A 24,305-nucleotide genomic window follows, 5' to 3' on the forward strand; every position below is an offset into this window, starting at 1 on the left:
GTCCTCACCTCTTTTTGTTTGTTAGGTATCGATTGGTTTGTTTTGTTTGTTTCATCCCAGCCTTTCCCTTTCTCTTCTTGCTTTGCTTCATTAACTCTGTCACTGAAGGTGGATGGAGGTTATGTTTTTACCGGTTTGTCCGTCTGTCTGGGAGATCTCAAAGTTGTGGACGGATTCGGACAAAACGTGGTGGACAGGTTGGGTGTGTGACAATGACGAATTGATTCGATTTTGGTGAAGATCCGGATCCGGATTCTGGAATTTCTAAGTGATTCTTCTCCATTGAGAGATAGGACCAAAAACGATAGCACGATATTTCAAAACAGTTGTGGACGAGTTACAACAAAACTCGGTGGATGAGTTGGTTAGGTTACAAGACCAAGCCGATTCGGTTTTGGTTCAGGTCCGGATCCAGATCCAGCCTATTAGAAGGAGACAAAATGTAAACTGTTCACCGTGGCGGAGGTATGCGCTCGACCGAGTTCTGTTCCAGTTCAGCTTGAGTACAGCTTGTCCATGCCCTTTTGTCCTTCTCCCAACCCCTCCCCTATATCTCACCCTCACTTCTATTCGGCTGTTGTTGTTTCCCCCTTGTCATTTCGTCCCCTTCCATTCTGCTCTCACTCAATTCCACGAGCCTCGATCATGTATGTATACAATATTAAAAAAAAAAAAACAATTGGGGGCCTTTTGGGGGATTTCTTTTTGTTTTTTATTCCTCCTTGAGGACAGGGTCCAGACCTCCAAGACCTCCCCCCCACCCCCGAAACACACCTATGCTATCTGTAACTATAAAAGAGATTTTTGCGCATCACCATTTTTCTCAGAGCTGGCTGAACGAGTCTTCGTCAAACTTTCAGAGGTTCATCAGTGAGTGTCAGGGAGTGTTCTAAGCAAAAAATAATAATAATAAATTTTAACCTAGAAAAAAAGTTGGAATTTTTTAATATATATGTATATATTTTTAATCGCTCTACATAGTGTCTAAGTCTAAGCCTGTGTAGCTATGTGAAAGATAATATTAAATGATCCCTGTCCCCATTCCTTCGTGGGTGGAGGGAAGTGTTTTAGGCCCAAACAAAATAATTTGACAAAAAAAAACTCATAATTTGATTTCTTCAAAATGCCAATATGATAAGACCATATAATCGGTGGTGCCAAATTGAGTTTTTAAGAAAGACCTCAAAATTGGGTTTGGTCTTCAAGACTGAATTGTGGAATCGTCTCCCCGTGTCTTTTGTCTCGTGTTCCTCATCTGTTCCGACACGATGATTCCTTCAGATTATGGACTCCTCTCTGAGCCACCATTATGTACCATACTCATTTTGTGTTGTTCCTCCTTGTGTACGTCTATTGTCCACCCCCTCCCTCTCCTCATGCCCTGAAGTAGTTTGTGAACCTGCTGACCTTTGTCATTCAGCTCCACCATGAGCTTATAGATCCTTGCACAAAAAAGGGAATTGTGTGATGATCACACGGTGGAACGTCAGGCCTGGCCAGCCGGTTCGTGAAACGCCGAGACCACCCCCGTCAACCCCACAAGAACTTGGGAATAATGATTGTGGCCGTTAAGGAAGTAGAAGAAGGAGTGTGATGAGCACATGAAGTCCCATAATTTGTGAACACCAATTGAGGTTCCAGCCGATAGGTGAGGGTTCCAGAGAGAGCCTTTGAACACACCGTCGTGAATACAAAACGCCAAGCTCTCTTATCAATGTTATGAATACCATCCAACTGCTTTGACATTCCCTCTTGGGGTGTACAACCCTTTGGCACATTCCCATAAACTCTGAACAAGGTCAAACCCCTCTCAGCCAAAGATAAAGATACTGAGCGATCTGTGAGGTGGTGCAATTTGAACCGCGGCCTTTACAACCACGACAGCCATGACGAGAAGGAAGCAAATAGTTTCCTTTCGCTGCAACCGAGCTCGTTGTTTGTAAAAGAAAAGGAGACTGCGCTCCCCGTCGGGGTTATTCGCGGTCAGTCGGTATAGCCACGCCCATCGTCTCGCGCTCTGTGGGTGTGAGAGCCATCGCAGCCAATGGGAATCGTCCGAGCGAGGCATTCAATATTCAGCAGCATCAGGCGAGAAGAGTTAGGGCCGAGTCCCCGCCCACTCGCTATTTAAATGAGCGTGGCACTACGTTTCCATAATCGTTGCCGCGCATTGGCCAGCAAAGTCCCGCAGAAATTAATTACAAGCGATTCTTACGCTCCCTCTTGGAGGCCAAAGGAACGACAGGGAGCGAGGAGCGATGGCTCAGCCCCTTACGTCCTTCGTGGTCACCATGTACTTGTGCGCGGTTCTCTCGCCGGTCCTCGGTCAGAGTTCCAACGGCACGCTTTCGCGGGAAGGTAAACCGCGAGAAATCGCCTCAACCCTGTATTCCCGCAACAAACGTCAATGTGGTGACTGCTAGCACATACCTGTGCTGATAGTTGGGTCTTCCGTCGGCGACTTCGAACTGGCAACTTTGATAAACTGTTGAAATTGCGGCGAAAATGTATGTCGGGATTTTTTATAGCGGGGTTGGCTTCTAAATCCAGGGGCACCGGACAGGGTCAGGCTTGTCCGCGGGAGAGAAGAAAGTATGAAATGAATGGGAGGTGTGGCCGCATCCCGTGCCCCCATTGGTTGAAGCATCTGATGCTGTGCTGCTGTTGGCTGCTCGAGCACATCGCGCGAGGGTCCTGGTGGGGTTACTATCGGGCACAATATATTTTTTTGTAAAGTTTGCAAAAAAAACAAAAAAACATTGACATGCAGAAAACGTGCAGTTTCGCATAATAGTATGTATAGTCCAATCGTGTACAATGTGCATTTAAATGGTGTCCTCGCGAATGCATTGCCTTGTGTGCAAAGGTCACTTCAATTCATTGCATTGTGTTCGGAGGTGGTGGTCCAAAATTTCCAACATTTGCGGATGTAATATATAGATGTCACCGTCTTGTGGCATATAAATAAAGCAGCTCATCATGCATCTTGATCAAAACGATGTACAAACTTGTTGTTATGGTATCCAGCTGTACCTGTTGACGTACAACCCACATTTGCGTTTTGTCTGCAGCTTTGTCTTCGATACGCAGTAGCTTCCGGCTACAACAACCCGAGCAGGGGTTGTTCTCATTGGGTTGTGACTTGCTGCCCGGACACCCGAGTACCCTCGACCTGTGCAGTTTCCAGAGGGACGCACCTCAATCCTTCCTCATCATCCATGGCTGGACGGTTCGTTCGGCTTCTGAATTCAGCATTAATGGGAATTGCAACATACCTTCCATTATACAGCTGTCGGACCTGCCGGTCACTTGTGGGATCGTCCTAAGGTAGCCTGTGGACCTTCTGCAGGTGATCGGGATGTTGGAGGCATGGGTCGAGGATATGGTGGCGGCGCTGCAGATCCGTGAGCCTAACTCTAACGTCATCGTGGTTGATTGGTTGCTCTTGGCCCATCAGCACTACCCAGTGGCCGCTGAAAACACTCAATATGTTGGACAGGACATTGCCACCTTCTTGTGGTGGTTGCAGGTGAGAAACCGAGACGATGACTTTGCTTTCCCACCACTAAAACGATACATCCGGACGGAAAAAAATTCTTTACCAGATCCAGATTCATGGAATAAGGTTATAGGAGAGTCAAAAGGCCATCGACAACTGCAGGTGGGGCAGTCGAGCCAGAGTGGGACAACAAGCAAGGGAATTAAAAAACACGAAAAGGAAAAGAGAAGAAAAAGGAGAGCAAGAAACACAGCAACCTGCAAGTAATAAGGTTGGGTTCAGTCGGGTTAATGTGAGTAGAAAATTATGGCAGGGATGGGGGTGGGGTGGGGGTGATATGAGATGGCAGTGAAGTGCCTGCTTGAAACCTTGCATCAAAGGATAGGATTGAAACAACTCCAGAAGGGGGGGTTCACAGATGGGGAAAAAAAGAGCATCAAAGGAGGTGAGGTGTGCAGTGAACCTTGATTTTTGGTGTTTAACCAGGAGAGGGTTACTGTAAATCTACAAGGATCCTGGAGTTCCTGAGTAGTCTGGTCGGGGAGCTGAGAGAGCAAGATGAGTAAGAGCAGAGACATTACAAAAGAAACACACAAAAAACGGGGGGGGGGCTCTTTCAGTTTTGTGTTAACCAGCAGTAGTGACTGTTACATGAGTGTGGTTTATAATTTTTTTTACATCCAGTGGGGGTGCTCCACAAAAAGCCACGATAAGCTATTTATACACGTTTACATGGCGTTTGTCGAAGGAGGAAAAAAAACCCTTGGGGAGGGGGTATATTATCAGTCTTAATATTGTTTTGTAATGATATTAATATTATGCTATTATCATGAGTGTTGTTATTGGAAGCGGCCTTGGAAAAAATGTCACAAGCTAGGTATACACCTTAACACGGATTATGCCCAAGGCGGAAAACCCCCTTTGGGAGGGGGGCAAATAAAGTAGCTACAACCTCCATCGTCTGACCCTTAATCCTGTCAAGTTTGGTTGAGATTGGATAAGTTACAACCCAATGTATCCCAAGCCCACCACCCGAACCATTAAGCCAACACATGCGGCAGACAGACATCAAATTGCGTATTTTAGTATGATGCCCATGACCTGACCCTGGGTACCCCAAGCACAAATGCAAAATGTGGTGGAGGTCAGCCGAGCCATTTTCGATTTCATTTGGGACAGACATACTGACATTATGCCTGGTGTTGGCTTCATGGTTAGGGTGGTGGGCTTGGGATCCTAGGGTCCAGAGTTCAAATTCTGCTTATACCATTGAATTAGTACCAGGTGGGGTTGACAGCCTGTAATCCTTCTGTGGTCAGCAAAATGAGTACCAGCTTGCTGGGATGATTGAGACATTCGAGTATCCTGTGTTGGAATGGCGACCTTCCAGGATAGTGCCCAATAGCCCAGGAGACTGTTTTGGCAGTCACATACAGAGTATGGCCCCAATGGATGGATGGATGGATGGATGGATGGATGGATGGATGGATACAGACATTGTTTTATTTTATGCAGTTGGAGTAGGATAGGATGACAGGGTCCGACATAGCCTATCTGCAAACATGGGGAAATGTATAAACCACTAACTGTCTTAGCGTGCTCTCACCCATCCTGCAGAAGGAGACAGATTATCCTTTGCAAAGGGTACACCTCATCGGATACAGCTTGGGTGCACATGCGGCAGGATTCGCCGGAAGCCATATGATCAAAACAAACCAAATTGGAAGGATCACCGGTGAGCTGGGATTCGGACGTATCTCTGAAATTTTGCGCGGATGGTTTAAGATTGCAAAACGTGATTTTTTCTTGGAAAAAAACCCCTTTGAAATGGCAAATGCTTCTGAAAATTGGTAAAAGCCAGCACCTTTGCCATCCAGGTCTCGACCCTGCCGGCCCTCGTTTCGAGGGAATAGATTCCCACCGGCGCCTCTCTCAAGAGGACGCACAATTTGTGGATGTGCTGCACACTTTTACCCGTGGTTCCGTGGGCCTCAGCATCGGCATCAAACAGCCCGTGGGGCACATGGATATTTACCCGAATGGAGGCACTGCTCAGCCAGGGTGTGACATCCGTAACATTTTCGGAGGAGTTTCATCTCACGGACTCGTCGGTTGGTGTTTCATATGGCTTGAGCATTCTTGATATTTTTCTGACAATTCCTCCCTGACAATTCCTCCCTGACAATTCCTCCCTGACAATTCCTCCCTGACAATTCCTCCCTGACAATTCCTCCCTGACAATTCCTCCCTGACAATTCCTCCCTGACAATTCCTCCCTGACAATTACTCCCTGACAATTACTCCCTGACAATTCCTCCCTGACAATTCCTCCCTGACAATTCCTCCCTGACAATTCCTCCCTGACAATTCCTCCCTGACAATTCCTCCCTGACAATTACTCCCTGACAATTCCTCCCTGACAATTCCTCCCTGACAATTCCTCCCTGACAATTCCTCCCTGACAATTCCTCCCTACCCCTCCCATCGTTCTTGTGTCCCCAGCCTTTGCACAAGCCTTTAAATGCGAGCACGAACGCTCCGTGCACCTCTTCATCGACTCTCTCCTGCACGGTTCTGGCCGTGCATACCGCTGCAAGGACGCTGAACGATTTGACCGTGGCCTTTGTCTGAACTGCCGTAAAATGCGATGCAACATGCTGGGCTACGGTGCACGGGCCGTGCGTACCCGCCGTAGCTCCACGATGTACCTACGGACTCGAGGGGACATGCCTTACCGCGGTAAAGCTCACTTTCTGGCGGTGTGCAAGACCATACATCTTGTTAACCATTATGAAATGTGTACGTCTTGGAGGGTACTTTGATGTTGACATGCACTATGATATAATCTAAAACATATGATAGTTATTTTCTCCTGAAGTTAATTTTCATTCCTTATTCTAACGTTTTATTGACGTCACAGCTAAGGGGGCAATCTATTTATTATTACATACATTAATACAGGAGGGGCTGGCTAGATACCTTTGAGGTATGTGCATTCACTATTGAGCTGTCTCACCTGGGTTCGAATCTTGACCCAGATATAAACCGACACCCTGGTGTTTAGCATCCTGGGTGAGGCATCTGCGTGTGTACTGATGGATGTTAAGCCTGAGGACCCGTCTACCAGCACCGGTCATTAGTGGATGTTAAAGATCCCAAAGCGTATTTTGTGAAGAGTCGGCGAGTTATCGCCAGCACCCTGAACAAGGAACAAATTCCTGTCCAAATGCTCTCGCCATCCCACACGTGGCACACGTGAGTACACTAACACTCCCAACGAGTCGAGGGAAGCCTTCGTCCTGCAGTGAACTGAAAATAAGCTGATGATTATGATGATGACGAAATATGGCAGAATGCTTGCCTCCCCTACTTCACTGTATTCTAATATTCTACACTCTTATTCTGTGTCTCGTTGTTGTCCCTTCTTTCATTTTTATCAAACCCTACCACTCAAATCACTGACCTCTTACGAGAAATGAAGTTTCAATTGCATTTCTTTCTTCATAACTCATACATAACAGATCTGGCAAGCATCCTTAAAAATAAAATGAAAATTTATAGAGCCAAAACCTCATGGAAGAGCTCACACACACACACACACACACACACACACACACACACACACACACACACACACACACACACACACACACACACACACACACACACACACACACACACACACACACACACACACACACACACACACACCAGACTGTGCTATATCCTCGAAGTGCAGAGTACCAAACAAAGAAACATCTCGTTGCAGGTTTTGTTTTTGGTATAACTGACCTAACAGACTCAAAGTGGACGCTCTAACCATAATGGCGCCATGTCTAGTGACACTTGCAAGACATCAAAAAAAAGTTTTTGATAATACTAAACATTTTGTTTTGGTCATCTTGTTCTGTTTTTATCTGAAACAAAGAAATGTTACTTTTATCACCAACAGTCCTTCTATTGTGTACCTTACCAGCTCTACTCCAATCTTTCCACCCCAGTGCATCATTACCAGCTCAAGGTTGCCGTCAGCAACTCCCAGGCAATGCAGCAACAGGACACAAGGCCGACCTTCACACTGTCACTCTTTGGCACAAAGGGCAATGTTGAGGAGCTTCCTGTGGCAATGTAAGCAATGTTGTCGTGTGGGACCTGGGTCCTTCTCTGCAAAGGGACCTATAAAGATCATTACTCATAATTTGATTCAGGTACTTTTAAGAGTTTGGAAATGCATAACATAAGGCACGTTTTATCAGACATGATATCAGAGTCGTCTCTCTAGACATGTCTTGAGCTTTTGATACAGTCTGGCATCCTGCCTTGCTCTTCAAACTCTGCCTATGGCATCCAAAGCCACTCGATACATGGCTTTCTGACTTCCTCTTCTCTCGTAGCCGTATGGCACTCAACGGAATATTTTCATCTCCTCTCCCTGTTAAGACCAGAGTGGCCCAAGGCAATGTTTTTGGGCACGGTACTATTCCTAATCTTCAAAAATGATCTCTTTGAAACAATGGAAAATCCTCTTTATCCATTTGCTGATGACTCCACCCTGTGGCATGACATCCCTCATCCTTCTAACAGTCAGGCAGCAGCCTCTTTCCTCTCTTCAGACCTTGACAAAATCACAAATTGGTCAAAAACTTGGAATATGTCTTTTATTCCGAAGAAATCTATCTATCTCTATCTCTATCCCAATCTCTATCTCTCTATCTCTATCTGAAAGGAACACATGGCAAACCCCCCCCCCACCCCCAGCCACCCAATATACTTTCTTAGCAATCCTCTTGAGGAAGTTCAGTCACTCAAACCCCTGGGTCTCACTAAAGCCATGATCTTTCTTGGGTAAACCACATTTCAAAATTGGCCTCCAAAGCCAGTCACAAACTAGGCATCCTCTGTTGTACAAAGTACTTCCTTGGTACACCTGAATTCCTCCACACCTACAAGGTCTTCATCTACAGCTTGATGAAATACTGCTCTCCCCTCTAGGCTGGTGCCCCTGCCTCACACCTTGTTCAGCGTGATGATGTGGAAACCAAGGCTTTCAAGATCATTGGAATCTCCTGCGATGAAACTGAGTCTATGGGCCTATCACTTGCCCATCGCAGAGAGATCAGTGGTCTCTATGACTTCTACCGCCTCCTTTCTGGTCTGGCACCCTCTGCTCTTTCTGTGTTTTGTCCCCCCCCCCAGGTTTTTGCAGGGCGCATGCAGTCCACCATCAACTCCCTTCTGGTGAAATTACCTAAATCCAGAATCACTGCTCACCTCCACTCGTTCGTTCCTATTTTTATCCCACCTGTGGAACCAACTTCCACATCCTCTTCAATCTCATTCTTCCCTCCAGGTTTTCAAGACAGCTGTTCACCACCATCTCAGATCATCCCCCATACAAAGCCATGATCTTTTTTACCCCCGTTTACCTCTCCCTCCCCACCACCGAGCGCACCTCTTTCTAAATTTCCAGTTTTTCCTTCCTGAGAGTTTCCTTCTGCATCCATTATTTGTCCAAGTCTCCCTCTATTTTGTCCTTCAACCCTGCTGTTGGAGTTTCCTCCCTCTCAACTGTTCGTTTTCTTCCGTAATGTCCTGTTCCTTTCGGTGTTCTAGCTCTTCCATGAGCCTTGGCTCCGTATACTAAAAAAACGAAAGAAAGAAAAAAATAATGGAATTTTTTTTCTCAACCACCATTCTTACTCTTATTTTGGCAGGAAGGCAGATGTCAAGCCCAACCGCACACAGTCCTTCCTGGTGACAACAGAGACGGATATTGGTGAGATAACCCACGTGGGTTTGCATTGGCCTGTGCCCGCAGCCTGGTACAGCTCTGTGTGGACAACATTGAAGCGCCTATCGTCGTCTTGGTGGAGCGAGTCCACGGCCAACCCAATGATCTTCATCCATCGACTGATCCTCAAGAGTGGAGAAACTCAGCAAAAGTAAGTTCTAATTGGTAGTTCAAAAACCAGAGAATTGCAGTGTTGCGGAATTAACATGGAATTTTTCTACTTACAAGTCGAGTCGTGGATCAAATGAGGCATTTCACGAGTTCGTACCGCTCCTTTTCCACCCCTCCATGGTGCAGGATGAAATTTTGCAGTAAAGACGGACAAGATGTCGAATTGGCACCTGCGCGAGAACAGATCATGTTTGTGAAGTGTCAGAGCAGCTAGCAGCGGGTAAATCATTTTTGTTTCAAACCCTCAACCTTCACTTGCTTTCACTCTCTTCGCCTTGTCATCCGTGAAACAAGCCGTGCCTTCGAACGTTTCTTTCCTTCCACAGAAGAAGCAACATTCGGGAGCTGGACCGTCCGAGCCGTCGTTTGAGGCCAAACCTCTACGGCGACCCTGAACTTCACATGACACTCAAAGTTTGAAATTTCCACCATTAAGTGCCATGTCTAATCGTATCATTTCCCATCAGTAATTTCTTATCTTTCTGATACATTCTTACTATTAGTTGTGTATTAACCAACGTGTATATACAGCATGGTTCAAAACCAATTGCACGTTTTTTTTTTATCTGATAAGATCCTTATAAGGAGCACAAAAGGTAAATTAGTTCACTGGAGTTGTGACTTGAACCCTCAATGCTCAGGTGCTTCGTTTTCCGGTCAAATCCAGCAACTTGAGTTGAAACCGTAAAAGAACCTCAAACCAGCAAACACTGCCAAAATGACTGGTGCACATTTAAGTGTCCTGTACATATTTTAACTTCTATTCATGCCATCAGGCATAAGTTATTAACGTCATGTACTGTATATAGTTTTGTACAAGTATTTTAACACTGTTTTTTTCTGTACACCATGCTCATTTTAAATAATAAACATGGAAGCAGCTTCCTTAACGTGCCAACCATTGTTACCCGTCTTAACCTTGCATCATTAAGGCTGGGCGAATGTCCTGGACTCCTAGAGGTAAGCACATTCGCGTATCAGCTGTCTCGCTTGGGTTCGAATCCCAACCCTGCTATAAAAACTGTCATCCTGGTGTTTCACAGGCAGGGCCAGTGATCAATGCGCGTGCTGGTCTCGGATAAACGTTAAGCAGAGCTACGCATCCTGTCTGCCGGCATTGGTTGTTGGACGTTAAAGATCCCACGGTGTCCTTCGCGAAGACTATGAACACAAATTGCAAATTTCTGCTCTAACCTACAGGAGGCACAGAGAAATCACATCGTCCAAATGTTTGTACGGCCTTCAAAAGCACAAAATTCAACAAATACAGCCTGTCCCAGCCACTGAACCTTTATTCAAATGGATTTTTTTTTTTTAACACCCAAACATGTTAAGTCTTGTAAGTAGCAGCATTCGTTTTTGTCGGAAATCGATTGGAATGCCTTTTGTCCTGGAGGCTTACTTACGTCGACCCCAAAGTGGGGTGCATGAAGTTATACCGATTAATTATCCAAGTCTAACATGGCGAGGATTCCAAAGCGGAGAACAATTCATGGCTCTGGAAGCTATGATCACATTCACGCAGCAAACTTTATTCACAATAAAATAAATCATTTCAATCAGTTCATGTACTTCTTTGAAGATGCTTTTGATCTTAGAAACTCGAGTTCTATATTAGTGCAACGTTAAGTAAAACAAACCCGCAAATGCCAGTGACACGGAGGTCACTGGGCTTCGATCGTTATTCCATTTCGATGAGAATGGTACACAGGTCGCTGCTTACCTTGACAGTCAAGCAACCGGCGTCGTATTTAATCCGCAGGACAAACACCGGCGTCGGGATGAACACCTGGGCCACCGTGTGGGACCCAAAGTGAGTGATGCGGCAACTGCAGCCATTATGGTAGCAAAGTATGAAAGCGGTGGACAGTGTTTCGCAAACCTTTTTGACGATAGTGCGTTACTTTACAGTCGCACATTTTATTTTATTAATAACGAAAGTGGTAGCAAAATATAGCTATGTACATTTCATATTTTCGCCGCCATGCTTATTTCTGGTAAACAAGAGTTTGTACAGACGTTTTGGTTCCCATGAAGGGGCATTAAGAGGAGGAGCTGTGTGTGATTGGACCAAATCCATTCCTGATTGTTGGTTCCACAGAATGTTCGTAAGAGGGCCTTGCAAGTGCTCAGGGTGCCTCAAAATGGATGTCCAGCAAGCGAGGGTTTGTCCCCTCCACCCGGTGTCACTGCCGTAGTTGACGCAGCTCCTGTTGCGGTACACGGCGGTTGCGGACTCTTCGCTCCCTCTGCCTTCGCAGTGTGGACATTCCTGCAAAATCACACGCGCGCACACACACACACACCCACACACACCGCTCAGTGAAGGCTTCGAGTAAGAGTCTCCTGAACACCATGATGTCATTAGCATCTGCTGTTGAATTTTTGCATATGTTCAAAGGAAATTATGTCAGCATCCCTATTGCATTGCTTGACCTTATCGCTCTCATTTCTTTGGATTTGGGAAGTATTTCAGGAGTGGCATGGTTGCTCAGCTTTTTAAGGTGCTTACGTGTAAGCTGTCTCTGGTTCTGGGTTCAATCCCAGATGGAGTACAATTTCACCTGATCGGTCCCCTGAGAAGTAAACTGGGCTGTCCCACACCAATAGCCAAAATGAGTCAGGTACACTTCCCATGAAGGGACATGAAGAAGAGGATCTTTCAAGGTCAGTCCACCTTTGGTGTTAACAGCCATTTTCAAAAAGTATGTTCCTCATCTTTGTTCAGTGAGAGTTGTATGCGATAATTTAGTGTGCAGCATGTGACTGCTGGTTTGCATCACTGTTGGGATGCGTGGCTGTGCTGATGATGCAGTGCCCCCTGTATGTTGGAGCAGGAATTTGCAATTTATTCAGGGTGCTGGCGAGAGCTCGTCGACTCTTCGCGAAGGATGACATGGGATATTTAACGTCCACCAACTTATGCTGACAGACGCTCAGTTGAACATCCATCAGAGAGATGGCACACACCTTGAATCACCCTGCTCGCGAAACACCAGGATGGCAGTTTATAGCTGGCCCGAGATTCAAACTCAGGCTAGACAATTTAGAGGTGAGTGTGCAAACCTCTAGGCCATCCTGACAGTCCAAGGAGGACCTGAACCTTGAAAACATTTTTTTTTCTGAACTTGTATAATGTGGGAGAGCCCCTTTACATCTCAGCAGCTCATATGACCAAAGACAACCTCGAAGGGGAAGTGCACAAGTCAGCATTTCCTGCAACCAAACTACGGGCCTTGAACACCACCGAGAGCCCGAAAGCCAAAACGGATGGTCATGCACACGTGGGGCTGCTGTTTCTGCATCAATGACTTCATCAAGAAACATTAATCAGGAAATGCAAGGTTTGCCCAGGGTACAGAACATTACGTAACTTGAAGGATACTGCAAGTAAGCTGAAGCAGAATGCCTCGTTTTCAAATGTTCAGAGGTCATCATTGATATCAGTTTGGAATATCTTTGTTTTTGAACAGTGGTGGAACAGTGTGTGCAGCTATCATATGGAGGATGAGTACATTGCAACACTTCATTGTACATTAACATGAAACACTAGTACGGCACTCAGTGGCACGCATAGCTCCACCAAGCTGAACAGTTTACGTTTCGTATCGCACTGATAGGCCGGATCTGCAGCCGGACCTTAACCAAAATAGAATTGGCTTGTTATGGTCGCCTACTCAACACATCCACCAAGTTTCGTCCGAATCCAACAACAACTTTTTGAGATATCATGCTACATTATCGGTTTTGGTCCTATCTCTCAATGGTGAAGATCCACTTTAAAATTTATAGTATCCGGACCCAGATCTTCACCAAAACATAATCAGTTCGTCCTTGACACACAAGCACCTTGCCAACTAAGTTTTGCCCAAATCCGTCAATAACTTTTTGAGATATCCTGCTCACAGACAGGAGTGAAAACATAACCTCCGTCCACCTTCCGTGGCAAAGGTAACAAGAACAGTATTAGTTAACAATCAACACAGTACATGGGATTTGACTCTGGTATCCCTGGCAACATGAGCTCAGAAGTTCAGAAGGGAGAACTAACATTGTCAATTCATAAAGACAACCACAAGTGAATATAATACAGATGGAGACTGTACAGAGATTATGCAACTTTTTTGGAAATTTTAGAACCCCCTCCCCCCCCCAATCCCTTCGCCTTACAACGTTTCGTAAACAATCAACACACCCCCTTGAGCATTTGATATGTAATATGTGGAACGTCCCCCTTGGGAAAAGTCCAAATAGCTTTTTTCTAGGTCGACGTTTCCATGTTGCAACAATGGAGGTGTTCGGAAGAAGACAATGACAACAGCATCATAAAAACGCCATGAAGGGAATAAGACAAGAAAGAAACGTTCCCGCGGGTCACCTGGGAGGTCACGGTGTCGTGGCATGTGAGGATTGGAGCTGGGCGTATGTGCACTGCACACGTAAACGAACCCACCCATCAACATGATCACCGCCAATGCCAGCAGGCAAACCGCCCACCAGTGTTCCTGACCCGACGTGCAAGGGAAGAGGAAAAGCAGATCTCAGATCAAATCGAACATTGCTGAGCACCATTTTTAATAGTCACATCATGGGCAGCACCACCTCGGTACACCCACATCCGGGCAATCCTTTTACATCGCAGCACACAGGTAGTGCTCATTATACAGTTAATCCCAAACGCGGAATTTGCACAGGGTAACTGCACCCAATGGCCTCGTCATCAATATACCATGGGTCTTCTTGTCTGCCTGCGAGCTTTTCGCCCCGTACAAAGGAGGGCATACTCTGGGATGCATCGTTCCCTGCTTCCATTGCATCAGAGACAGATTTTAGTTACATTTGATGATTTAAACCTACCATGTATCACAGCCATTTGAGATGATTCAAGGTCAAGCAACTGAGCCACCCAACACCCCTCCCCTCCCTCCCCCCCCCCCCGTAGTTTATAATCACTTTCATTTCTGTCCTGAACATCATGTTGGTGTCAGAGAGCTCATCATCCTTTAGAGAGGACATCAAGTCGACTGTGCTGTCTGCTAGCATTAAATTCTGGACATCAAAGATACCACAACACCTTTGGAAAACAGTAGTCCACTGCGTGCCAGTTCCCCGGTGCAAAATTTCAAATTCCTATCCAAACCTACAAGGGCACTGCATCAGCACCACAGCCGAGCCTTATCGTCATGATGCAATCAGCATGATTTTTGATCCTGTTAAAACATGCAGTTGCGAGATAGGTAAATAAGATTTAGCAATGCAAGGATGCATGCAAGGTTTCACCTGTGCTGGAGGACCGGAACCTCTCTACATAACGTCAGCCTTTGTCAGAGCTAATTTAAGCACCCGCACTACACCACCACCATATCTACGTGGCACCAGGCGATATTTACTTGGATCCACTGTGCAAGGGACTTGTAAAGTTCTGGGTTGAAGATGGCCTTCTTGAGGCGTGCGAGCGGCCCGTCAGCGTCCACTAGGCGGCAGCGCAAGAACACATCACAGTAGCCACGGAAATGGTTGCAGGGGGAGCCCGGTTGGAGCAATAATGCCTGACCATTAAATTCCGTGCTCCAGCGTGCGTCTTCAGTGCTGGCACATGTTTCTGGCTCACCTGGTGAGGAGCATGCGGTTGGAGAGATTTTGAGCGAGACAGAAAAAGGGGGAAATAAAAGAAAATAAAAACTTCTAAAATAAAATGAGGCCGCGCTCTCTGCAAATGATATGCAGATCACGTCGATCATTATTGAGAGCATTATTTTTTGTTATAAAATAATGATTGAATTATTATAAACGATCATCACAAACGTTTTCATGAACCGAAAGAGATACAAACGTGAATAAGTGCAACTCAAGGGGGAAGAGGAAGAGGATGGTCACTTCTACATGGATGAAGAACACAAAGCGGCAGTAACATGACGGGAGTTAGAGAAACAAGAGCAAAGGGTATAGAAAGGAGAAAGGAAGAAAGAAAGAAAAGAGGATAAAGACAAAGAGGTGAACAAATATGAAGATCTTTTCTTGAATAAAAAAAAACAACAACAGAAGAAACAGAGAAAAAGACAAAGAAAAAGAGACAAAGGGTGAGGGGAGGAAGGAGAAAACCACGGAGAATCCAAATGAGAAGAGTGTCCGGCTTACCTGGCCGCATGCAACACACGTGACACTGTTGTTGGGCATCCTCTCCGGTGCAGGAACATTCCTCCAGATTGTGCTTTTGGCACACCGAGCCGGAGCATTGCTGCGAACGGTACACAGGACGCAGCGAGAGACGCGTGATGTGCAAATGCTTCCGCAAGGCCCGCGGCTTCAAGGGAAATCTGGTTCTCAGTATTTTTACCACCACAAAACTTTACCGATAATTACTTTTGGCCACAAAACCAATCCCTCCAGCATTCACAAAAACCTCTTGCCTTACCCCGTTGATGCAAACACGCGTGCCGTTGCTGCAGAGTGTTAGGTTGCCCTTGTGCTGCGAGGGTGGACAAGATGCCAGACTGCCACTGCAGTACCCGGACTGGGCGCACTCCGACTCTGTGCGGCACAGCTTTCCCCGAGGGATGAATATGCATGGTGTGGAACAGCATGGCCCCTGGCTCGGACTGGGAAGGTGGTACAAAAGGGGAGGGGTGGGGGAGTGTTGTCAGGATGTAATGGTGGATAGGGAAGAGATGAAAGAATGATGGAATGGTGTCAGAAGTGGCAACAAACACATTCACAAAACAAGTATATTATTATCATTATTATTGTTCTTTCATGTGGAGCACATGGTTGCTGGTTGCATAATTTGCTGGAGGATGTGACTGTGCCACTGATGCAGTGCCCCCTGTATAGATCAGAGCAGAGATTTGTAATTTGTTGAGGGTGCTGGCGATAGCTCGCCTACACTTCCTGAAGCACACCGTGGGATCTTTAATGTCCACCAACTAATGCTGGTGGATGGGACGCCAAGTTTAACATCCGTCCGAGAGACGGAAAAACAGTGATGCCTTGCGCTGCACACGGAACATCAGGATGGCAGTTTATAGCTGAGATGAGATTCACAGCTCGGCTCGACAGCTCAGAGAAGGTGTGCATACCTCTCGGCTTCTAGGGCCTCGGCTATCTTTCCCGCCAAGTGCACTGTTATCGTTATTCATTCACAATTGCTTTTTCCACTGTTCACAAATCCATGTATTTTCATGTACCCTTCACAGTCAATCTAATATATGTAGCTCTTTCTAACCACTGACTCACTCACTGAAATTAGAGATCGGTACCTTCCGGGTGAAGTAGAAAGCTGAAATTTTGCGTGCCGACATCAAAATCGGTACAGCGGGGGGGGGGAGGGGGGCGGGGAGGGGGGATCACAGAATCGGCAGACAACATCCAAATGAAAATATAAATAGATGAAAAAATAAATGAAAATAAATAAATGAAAAATCAAATGCAGGTGAGCGACCGGAGAAAATGGGGAAGCACGGTAATGTTGTGCCGACAGGAAAAAAAAAATCATAGAACCGTCAGAAAGCATGAGTAAATTTAAATATAAATAAATGAAAATAAATAAATGAAAATAAATATATTAAAAATCAAATGCAGGTGAGCGACCTGAGACTATAATGTAAATGTAAATAATACTACTAGGTGAGCTGTGCTAACTCAATTATTTACTAACTCCAACAATTAAAAATAAAAACGTTCATTTTATATTTGATTTGCAAGTGGATTGATGCACTCTGTGTTGCGACCAGCTGCCCCCGAGCGATACCTGCACTTCGCAGAAGGTTTCAGACGGCAGCGCTGATCCTCCGGTTCATCGGCGTCAAAGCAGCAATTCTCACCGCACTGTTCTTTGAACCCACAGTCGCACTGCTCTCCTTCCTCCACCAGGCTGTTCCCGCAAATTGGACGATTTGATTCTAGGATAGAAATCAAAAAAAAAGAAAAGAAAAAAAAGAGGTCAATGGGTTTTCATGAGCATGAGGTCACTCCACCAAAATGATGTCCCGGTCCACACAACCTGCAGGCCAGTTAACCCATCCCTGAAAATCACAAGTGAAGAAACTTGGTTTTTACTGACGGTCCGATATCAATACACGAGTTAATCTCATGAGACGTGCTTGGATATCAGAATCTGTGAATCCAAATGAGTAAAAAAAAGTGCTGCATTCAGCTGAATTTGAACCCACATCATCTGTGATGGCCCGTCAGCGTCCTTGTCACGAAGCCACCACCATCCCCATTCATTGAGTACTTTGTCGTGACAGCACAACTGGTTGAGTAATTACCCTCGCCAGAGGAGAGGGCATTGCATTTTGGTCCGTTTGTTTGTTCGTTGTCTCTCTGTTTGTTTGTCCGCACATAATGTACTTACGTAGGCCACAAATGCACCTGGTGGTAGCCAGTATTACACGTAATCATTTTTTCAAGTGAGAATGTCTATAAGAGTATATAAGAATACAATGTGAGCACGTCTATAAAGGATGTCCGATTGGAATGAAAGTATAGTATGTCTATAAAAGAAGTATTATAAAGAATATTAGTACATCTGTGAAGTATGTGCACAGGATTAGGAACAAGAATACATCTATAAAGTACAGTGGCCTGCAAAGGTATTCACCCCCTACCAATAATGCCACATTTACATGAATTACGAATTATGTAGAAACTATTTTTCCAAATGAACTTCTTTATTCGTAACTGGAGAGATCAAACTAAACACTGTTATAATTGAAAGAGATTACATGTCAGGAATACCTGTGAAAAACATGTACGAATCAAAATTCACTGGATGTAAAAGTATTCGCCCCTTCCGTCAGTATTTGGTGGAAGCACCTTTTTCAGCAGTGACCGCTATGAGTATTTTTGGGTCGGTCTCTACCAGCTTTGTACAGTGAGATGGGGACATCTTTGCCCATTCTTCACGTGAAAATTGCTCTAGTTCTGCCAAGTTTGACGGGGATCGTCGATGGACTGCAATCTTCAAGTCTCGCCATCAATGTTAATTTGTGTTCAAGTCAGGACTTTGACTGGGCCACTCAAGAACGTTTATTTTCTTCTTATTCAGCCACTCTAGTGTGATTTTAGCTTTGTGCTTCGGACCATTGTCCTGCTGAAATGTGAATCTCCTATCCAGTTTCAGATTCATGGACAAGTCGAGTAGGTTTTCATCAAGGATTCTCCTGTACTTTGCACCATCCATTGCCTCTTCTGTCCTGACAAGCTTGTCAATCCCTGCTGATGAAAAGCAGTCCCATAACATGATGCTGCCACCACCATGCTTGACAGTAGGGATGGTGCTGACTGGGTGATGTTCAGTGTTCGGCTTGCACCAGATGAAACTGAATTTAGACTAAAATGTTCAACTTTTGTCTCGTCCGACCACAAAACTTTTATCCACATGGCGAGAGTATCATTGAGACGCTTTTTCACAAACTCCATGTGAGCTTTTAGATAGGTCTTTTTCAGCAATAGCTTCTTTCTTACCACCTGCCCTTAGAGGTGAGTTTTGTGGAGGGAACGAGGCATTGTTGATTGATGAACACTGATCCCCATCTTGGACATAGAGCCTCGTAGATCTTGCAAAGTCATTGTTGGATTTACAGGGACATCAAGAACCAGTATCCTGCTTGCCCGGCTGCCGAGTTTGGATGGGCAACCTGATCTGGGTAGAGTCTGAGTGGTACGATACGTCTTCCACTTCTTAATGATGGATTTCACCGTGGGTGACTCAGAGGGATAATGAATGACAGAAATCTTCTTATAACCCTCTCCTGAACGGTGCTTCTGCACCACTTTATGTCTGACTTATTTGAGAAGCTCCTTGGTCCTCATGTTTGCCTTGTTGGTTGACCAAGTGAGTTTCACCTTAAAACTCATTAGATAAGTGGACGAGTTTAATTTTTAAGTTAACCCACTGATCACATACAGGTGAAACATATTATACTTATTCTGTAACCTTTCAAACAAAATAATTTGCTCCTCAAGTGATTTTGGGTTAATTAGGCCAAGAGGTTTGAACATTTATGCAAATGAGAATCGTCTGATTTTCCCTGTTAATCGAACTTATTCATATTTTATCTGCATTTTTTAGCTTTATCACTTTGGAGTAGTTTGTGAAGACTCCAAATATTAAATTTGATTTGAAAGCATCATGAAATAAGCTCAGGTGGCATCAAAATGTGAAAACTTTGGGGGGGGGGTGAATACTTTTGCAGGCCACTGTACATTATATAAAATGTGTACAGCAGTAAAATATGTGTATCTATAAAATACATACGTACATAGTCCATAAAATGCTTACAATTGGACCTTGAATCTATGTAATAAAACCGAAAAGGTCTGTTAAATTTGCTGTATTAACGTAAACCCTCATCGTCAATGCATCGTCTCCACATCAAACACACCAGCACACAAACACCACACAAACCCACACAAACACCATGCTAAATAAGCTTTGGTGAGGGTCTCCTTTTCGAGTTTACTTTTTTTTTCCAAGAAAAAGTCAAGGCTCCTGGAAGAGCCAGAACACAGAATGGATCAGGACACAACAGAACAAAAGGAGCAGTAGAGAGAGAGGGGGGATGCCATTAGCAGGGCCGAGGGACAAAATATATGGAAATGGACAAACAAGTGATGCGGGTAACGATAAGAGGAGAACACCAGGGGTGGACAAGATGGACAAAAACCTCCAAAAAAATGTTGGGGTGAGATGGCAGGGGAGGTGGAGGAGGGGGTTAACAAGGGTAGAAAAGATCATGGTTTTGGATTGGTGATGATCTGAGATTGTGGAAAACAGCTGTCTTGAACCTGGAGGGAGGAATGAGATTGAAGAGGACGTGGAAGTTGTTTCTACATGTGGGGGGGGGGGGAAAGAGTAACACATGTGAGGTGAGCAGTGATGTCATATTGGGAGTGTCACCAGAAGGGAGTTCAAGTGTCCTCCAGATAGATAGGGGGGACAAAGCATGGAAAGGGCGGAAGAATAGAGGGATCACCGGGTCTCCTTTTGATAGCATGATGGCAAGTGATGGTGATGGCAAGTGATAGGCCCATCGACTCAGCTTCATCACGAGAGATTACAATGATCTTGAAGGCCTTAGTTTCCACGGCATCAAGCTGAGCAAGGTGTGAGGCAAAGAACCAGGCCAGAGGGGAGGGCAGCACTCGATCAAGCTGCGGATGAAGGCCTTGTAGGTGGATAGGAGTTCAGGTGTGCCAGGGAAGGAGTTCGTACGACGGAGGACGCCCAGTCGGTGACTGCCTTTGAAGGCCAACCTTGAAGGCCAACTCAGCCACTGAGTTTGGAGGAGTGCCATCACCGCCCGGGCACTCTGAGTGCCAGCGACGCCACAAAGAAATATCATGGCTGAGAGTGAGACCCGAGAGTTTGAGTGAATGAACTTCTTCAAGAGGGTTTTTGAGAAAGTACAGTGCCTTCAGTAAGTATTCACACACCTTGACGTTTTTCACATTTTGTTGTGTTACAGTCTGAATTTAAAATGGACTAAATTAAAAAATGTCACCGATCTACAAAAAACACCCCATCATGACAAAGTGAAAACTTGTTAAAATTTTTTTACAAATCAATTAAAAATGAAAACCTGAAATGTCTTGCATCAATAAGTATTCAATCCGTTTTTGCACCCTTTTGCCTCTGCCACTGAAGGTGTACGGAGGTTATTTTTTCACCTCTGCCTATCTGTCTGTTTGTCTGTGAGCAGGATATCTCAAAAAGTTGTGGACGGATTCGGTCGACATTTGGTGGACTGGTTGGGTGTGTGACAAGGACGACTTTATTCGATTTTTGTGTCGATCCAAATCCGGATCCAGTCATGAGAATTATTTAATTTTTTTAAAGTGATTCTTTACCATTAAGAGATGGGGCCAAAAACGATATACGTATTGCACGATATTTCAAAATGTTATGGACGAGTTATGACAAAACGAGGTAGACGCGTTGGTAAGGTGACAAGAACAACACAATTAGATGTTGGTTCAGGTCCAGATCAAGATCCGGTCTATCAGTGGGATACAAAAAGCAAAACTGTTCAGGTGGGTGGAGGTATGCGCTTTACTAAGTGCTGTTCTAGTTTATGTAATGCAGTGATGTTGGCTGACTTCCAAGCAGATGTAAGTTGACCTATGGCAAATGAGAGGGTGAAAAGTGCAGAGAGAGGAAGTGCAAGACCAGCAGGGTGGGTGGGTAGAGGGAGAGAGAGGGAGAGGGAGAGGGAGAGAGAGGGAGAGAGAGGGAGAGAGAGGGAGAGAGAGGCAGAGAGAGAGAGAGAGAGAGAGAGAGAGAGAGAGAGAGAGAGAGAGAGAGAGAGAGAGAGATGAGAGAGAGAGATGAGAGAGAGAGAGAGAGAGAGAGAGAGAGAGAGAGAGAGAGAGAGAGAGAGAGAGAGAGAGAGAGAGAGAGAGAGAGAGAGAGAGAGAGAGAGAGAGAGAGAGAGAGAGAGAGAGAGAGAGAGAGAGAGAGAGAGAGAGAGACAGAGAGAGAGAGAGAGAGAGAGAGAGAGAGAGAGAGAGAGAGAGAGAGAGAGAGAGAGAGAGAGAGAGAGAGAGAGAGAGAGAGAGAGAGAGAGAGAGAGAGAGAGAGAGAGAGAGAGAGAGAGAGAGAGAGAGAGAGAGAGAGAGAGAGAGAGAGAGAGAGAGAGAGAGAGAGAGAGAGAGAGAGAGAGAGAGAGAGAGAGAGAGAGAGAGAGAGAGAGAGAGAGAGAGAGAGAGAGAGAGAGAGAGAGAGAGAGAGAGAGAGAGAGAGAGAGAGAGAGAGAGAGAGAGAGAGAGAGAGAGAGAGAGAGAGAGAGAGAGAGAGAGAGAGAGAGAGAGAGAGAGAGAGAGAGAGAGAGAGAGAGAGAGAGAGAGAGAGAGAGAGAGAGAGAGAGAGAGAGAGAGAGAGAGAGAGAGAGAGAGAGAGAGAGAGAGAGAGAGAGAGAGAGAGAGAGAGAGAGAGAGAGAGAGAGAGAGAGAGAGAGAGAGAGAGAGAGAGAGAGAGAGAGAGAGAGAGAGAGAGAGAGAGAGAGAGAGAGAGAGAGAGAGAGAGAGAGAGAGAGAGAGAGAGAGAGAGAGAGAGAGAGAGAGAGAGAGAGAGAGAGAGAGAGAGAGAGAGAGAGAGAGAGAGAGAGAGAGAGAGAGAGAGAGAGAGAGAGAGAGAGAGAGAGAGAGAGAGAGAGAGAGAGAGAGAGAGAGAGAGAGAGAGAGAGAGAGAGAGAGAGAGAGAGAGAGAGAGAGAGAGAGAGAGAGAGAGAGAGAGAGAGAGAGAGAGAGAGAGAGAGAGAGAGAGAGAGAGAGAGAGAGAGAGAGAGAGAGAGAGAGAGAGAGAGAGAGAGAGAGAGAGAGAGAGAGAGAGAGAGAGAGAGAGAGAGAGAGAGAGAGAGAGAGAGAGAGAGAGAGAGAGAGAGAGAGAGAGAGAGAGAGAGAGAGAGAGAGAGAGAGAGAGAGAGAGAGAGAGAGAGAGAGAGAGAGAGAGAGAGAGAGAGAGAGAGAGAGAGAGAGAGAGAGAGAGAGAGAGAGAGAGAGAGAGAGAGAGAGAGAGAGAGAGAGAGAGAGAGAGAGAGAGAGAGAGAGAGAGAGAGAGAGAGAGAGAGAGAGAGAGAGAGAGAGAGAGAGAGAGAGAGAGAGAGAGAGAGAGAGAGAGAGAGAGAGAGAGAGAGAGAGAGAGAGAGAGAGAGAGAGAGAGAGAGAGAGAGAGAGAGAGAGAGAGAGAGAGAGAGAGAGAGAGAGAACTGCCTCAGAAAGGAGAATGCAAGTTGGTTCAAGGCAACTGCCTCACCACCGGATTCAGTGTACCATGGGCAGAAGGACAGGTATGTGAACCGAAGACGAGATGCGCTGAATCTGTATACAAGGGAGAGCAGGTTTCTGTGGAAGAATTCCCAAGCTGAGTTAATATCAGGGGTGGTAGATATAGAAGACCAGTCCTGAAGTGTGATGGCTGCTTGCTGGTTTCTGAGAATGACCAGGGAAATGTTGCCCTTCATAAGCACATGATCAGATGAACCAATTGGGGGCAGACTTCCCTTGGCAGGGAAGTTGGTCATCACCAAATCCAGAAGGAAGAATTTGCCATTGACAGAAATCCAGGTGGGAAAGTTGACAGATTGAGTCGGTCGCATCGAGTCACAGAAGTCCTTTGCTGAAGTGCCATGGCTGATGAGAGAGGGACCAACACCCAGTCCATTTGCATGGTGACGATTGAAATCACCACATAGGAGGAAGAGAGAGTTGGGATGAGTAGTTAAAAGTTGGTCCATGTCGACGGAGAGAGAGAGAGAGAGAGAGAGAGAGAGAGAGAGAGAGAGAGAGAGAGAGAGAGAGAGAGAGAGAGAGAGAGAGAGAGAGAGGGAGAGGGAGAGGGAGAGGGAGAGGGAGAGGGAGAGGGAGAGGGAGAGGGAGAGGGAGAGGGAGAGGGAGAGGGAGAGGGAGAGGGAGAGGGAGAGGGAGAGGGAGAGGGAGAGGGAGAGGGAGAGGGAGAGGGAGAGAGAGAGAGAGAGAGAGAGAGAGAGAGAGAGAGAGAGAGAGAGAGAGAGAGAGAGAGAGAGAGAGAGAGAGAGAGAGAGAGAGAGAGATGTAGATTGAGTCGTCACTGTTAGGAGGATGGTACAACAAACAGGCAAACATGAGGTGGGAGCGAAGGGGAAGTTGCAGGCGCAGGTACTCCTGGGTTTGGGAGGTGTAAGAGCAGTACACAGAGAGTGACAAATGAACATCTTGATGTATAGTGCGACTCCACCGCCAAGACGGGTTCCAGTTCGATCAAACAGGAGGAGACAATAGGCAGGAAGAGACACTACTGACCCCAAACCGGAAGTCTACATTGTTAAACCAGTGCCACCCTATTTCTCCCTCTGGTGACAGTGATTG

The 24,305-nt window shown here is 45.8% G+C and overlaps 2 protein-coding genes across 3 annotated transcripts in view; one reads left to right on the forward strand and one right to left on the reverse strand.

Moving 5' to 3' along the window:
• The first annotated feature begins 2,143 nt into the window (after window positions 1-2,143).
• Window positions 2,144-10,359, forward strand: LOC147030829 (lipoprotein lipase-like). Its single transcript, XM_085875338.1, has 10 exons — window positions 2,144-2,358; window positions 3,072-3,229; window positions 3,350-3,529; window positions 5,117-5,234; window positions 5,377-5,610; window positions 6,002-6,238; window positions 7,501-7,627; window positions 9,214-9,441; window positions 9,588-9,681; window positions 9,788-10,359. The coding sequence occupies exons 1-9, from the start codon at window positions 2,259-2,261 to the stop codon at window positions 9,673-9,675; spliced, it is 1,470 nt and encodes a 489-aa protein (XP_085731464.1). The 5' UTR covers window positions 2,144-2,258; the 3' UTR covers window positions 9,676-9,681; window positions 9,788-10,359.
• A 613-nt stretch (window positions 10,360-10,972) lies between these two features.
• Window positions 10,973-24,305, reverse strand: part of LOC147030830 (disintegrin and metalloproteinase domain-containing protein 10-like) — a 73,344-nt gene continuing 60,011 nt past the window's right edge. For both annotated transcript variants that reach the window (XM_085875330.1, XM_085875329.1), the window contains 6 exons: window positions 17,209-17,359; window positions 15,877-16,060; window positions 15,600-15,699; window positions 14,852-15,072; window positions 13,840-13,966; window positions 10,973-11,733 (listed from right to left, as the gene is read on the reverse strand). In XM_085875330.1, the coding sequence (XP_085731456.1) occupies window positions 11,648-11,733; window positions 13,840-13,966; window positions 14,852-15,072; window positions 15,600-15,699; window positions 15,877-16,060; window positions 17,209-17,359 (869 nt within the window). In that variant the 3' untranslated portion in view covers window positions 10,973-11,647. The remainder of the gene's footprint in view (window positions 11,734-13,839; window positions 13,967-14,851; window positions 15,073-15,599; window positions 15,700-15,876; window positions 16,061-17,208; window positions 17,360-24,305) is intronic.

This window comes from Eptatretus burgeri, chromosome 3, assembly GCF_056783735.1.
Source record: "Eptatretus burgeri isolate ZD-2024b chromosome 3, Ebu_testis_v1, whole genome shotgun sequence".
NCBI classification, from domain to species: Eukaryota; Metazoa; Chordata; class Myxini; order Myxiniformes; family Myxinidae; genus Eptatretus; species Eptatretus burgeri.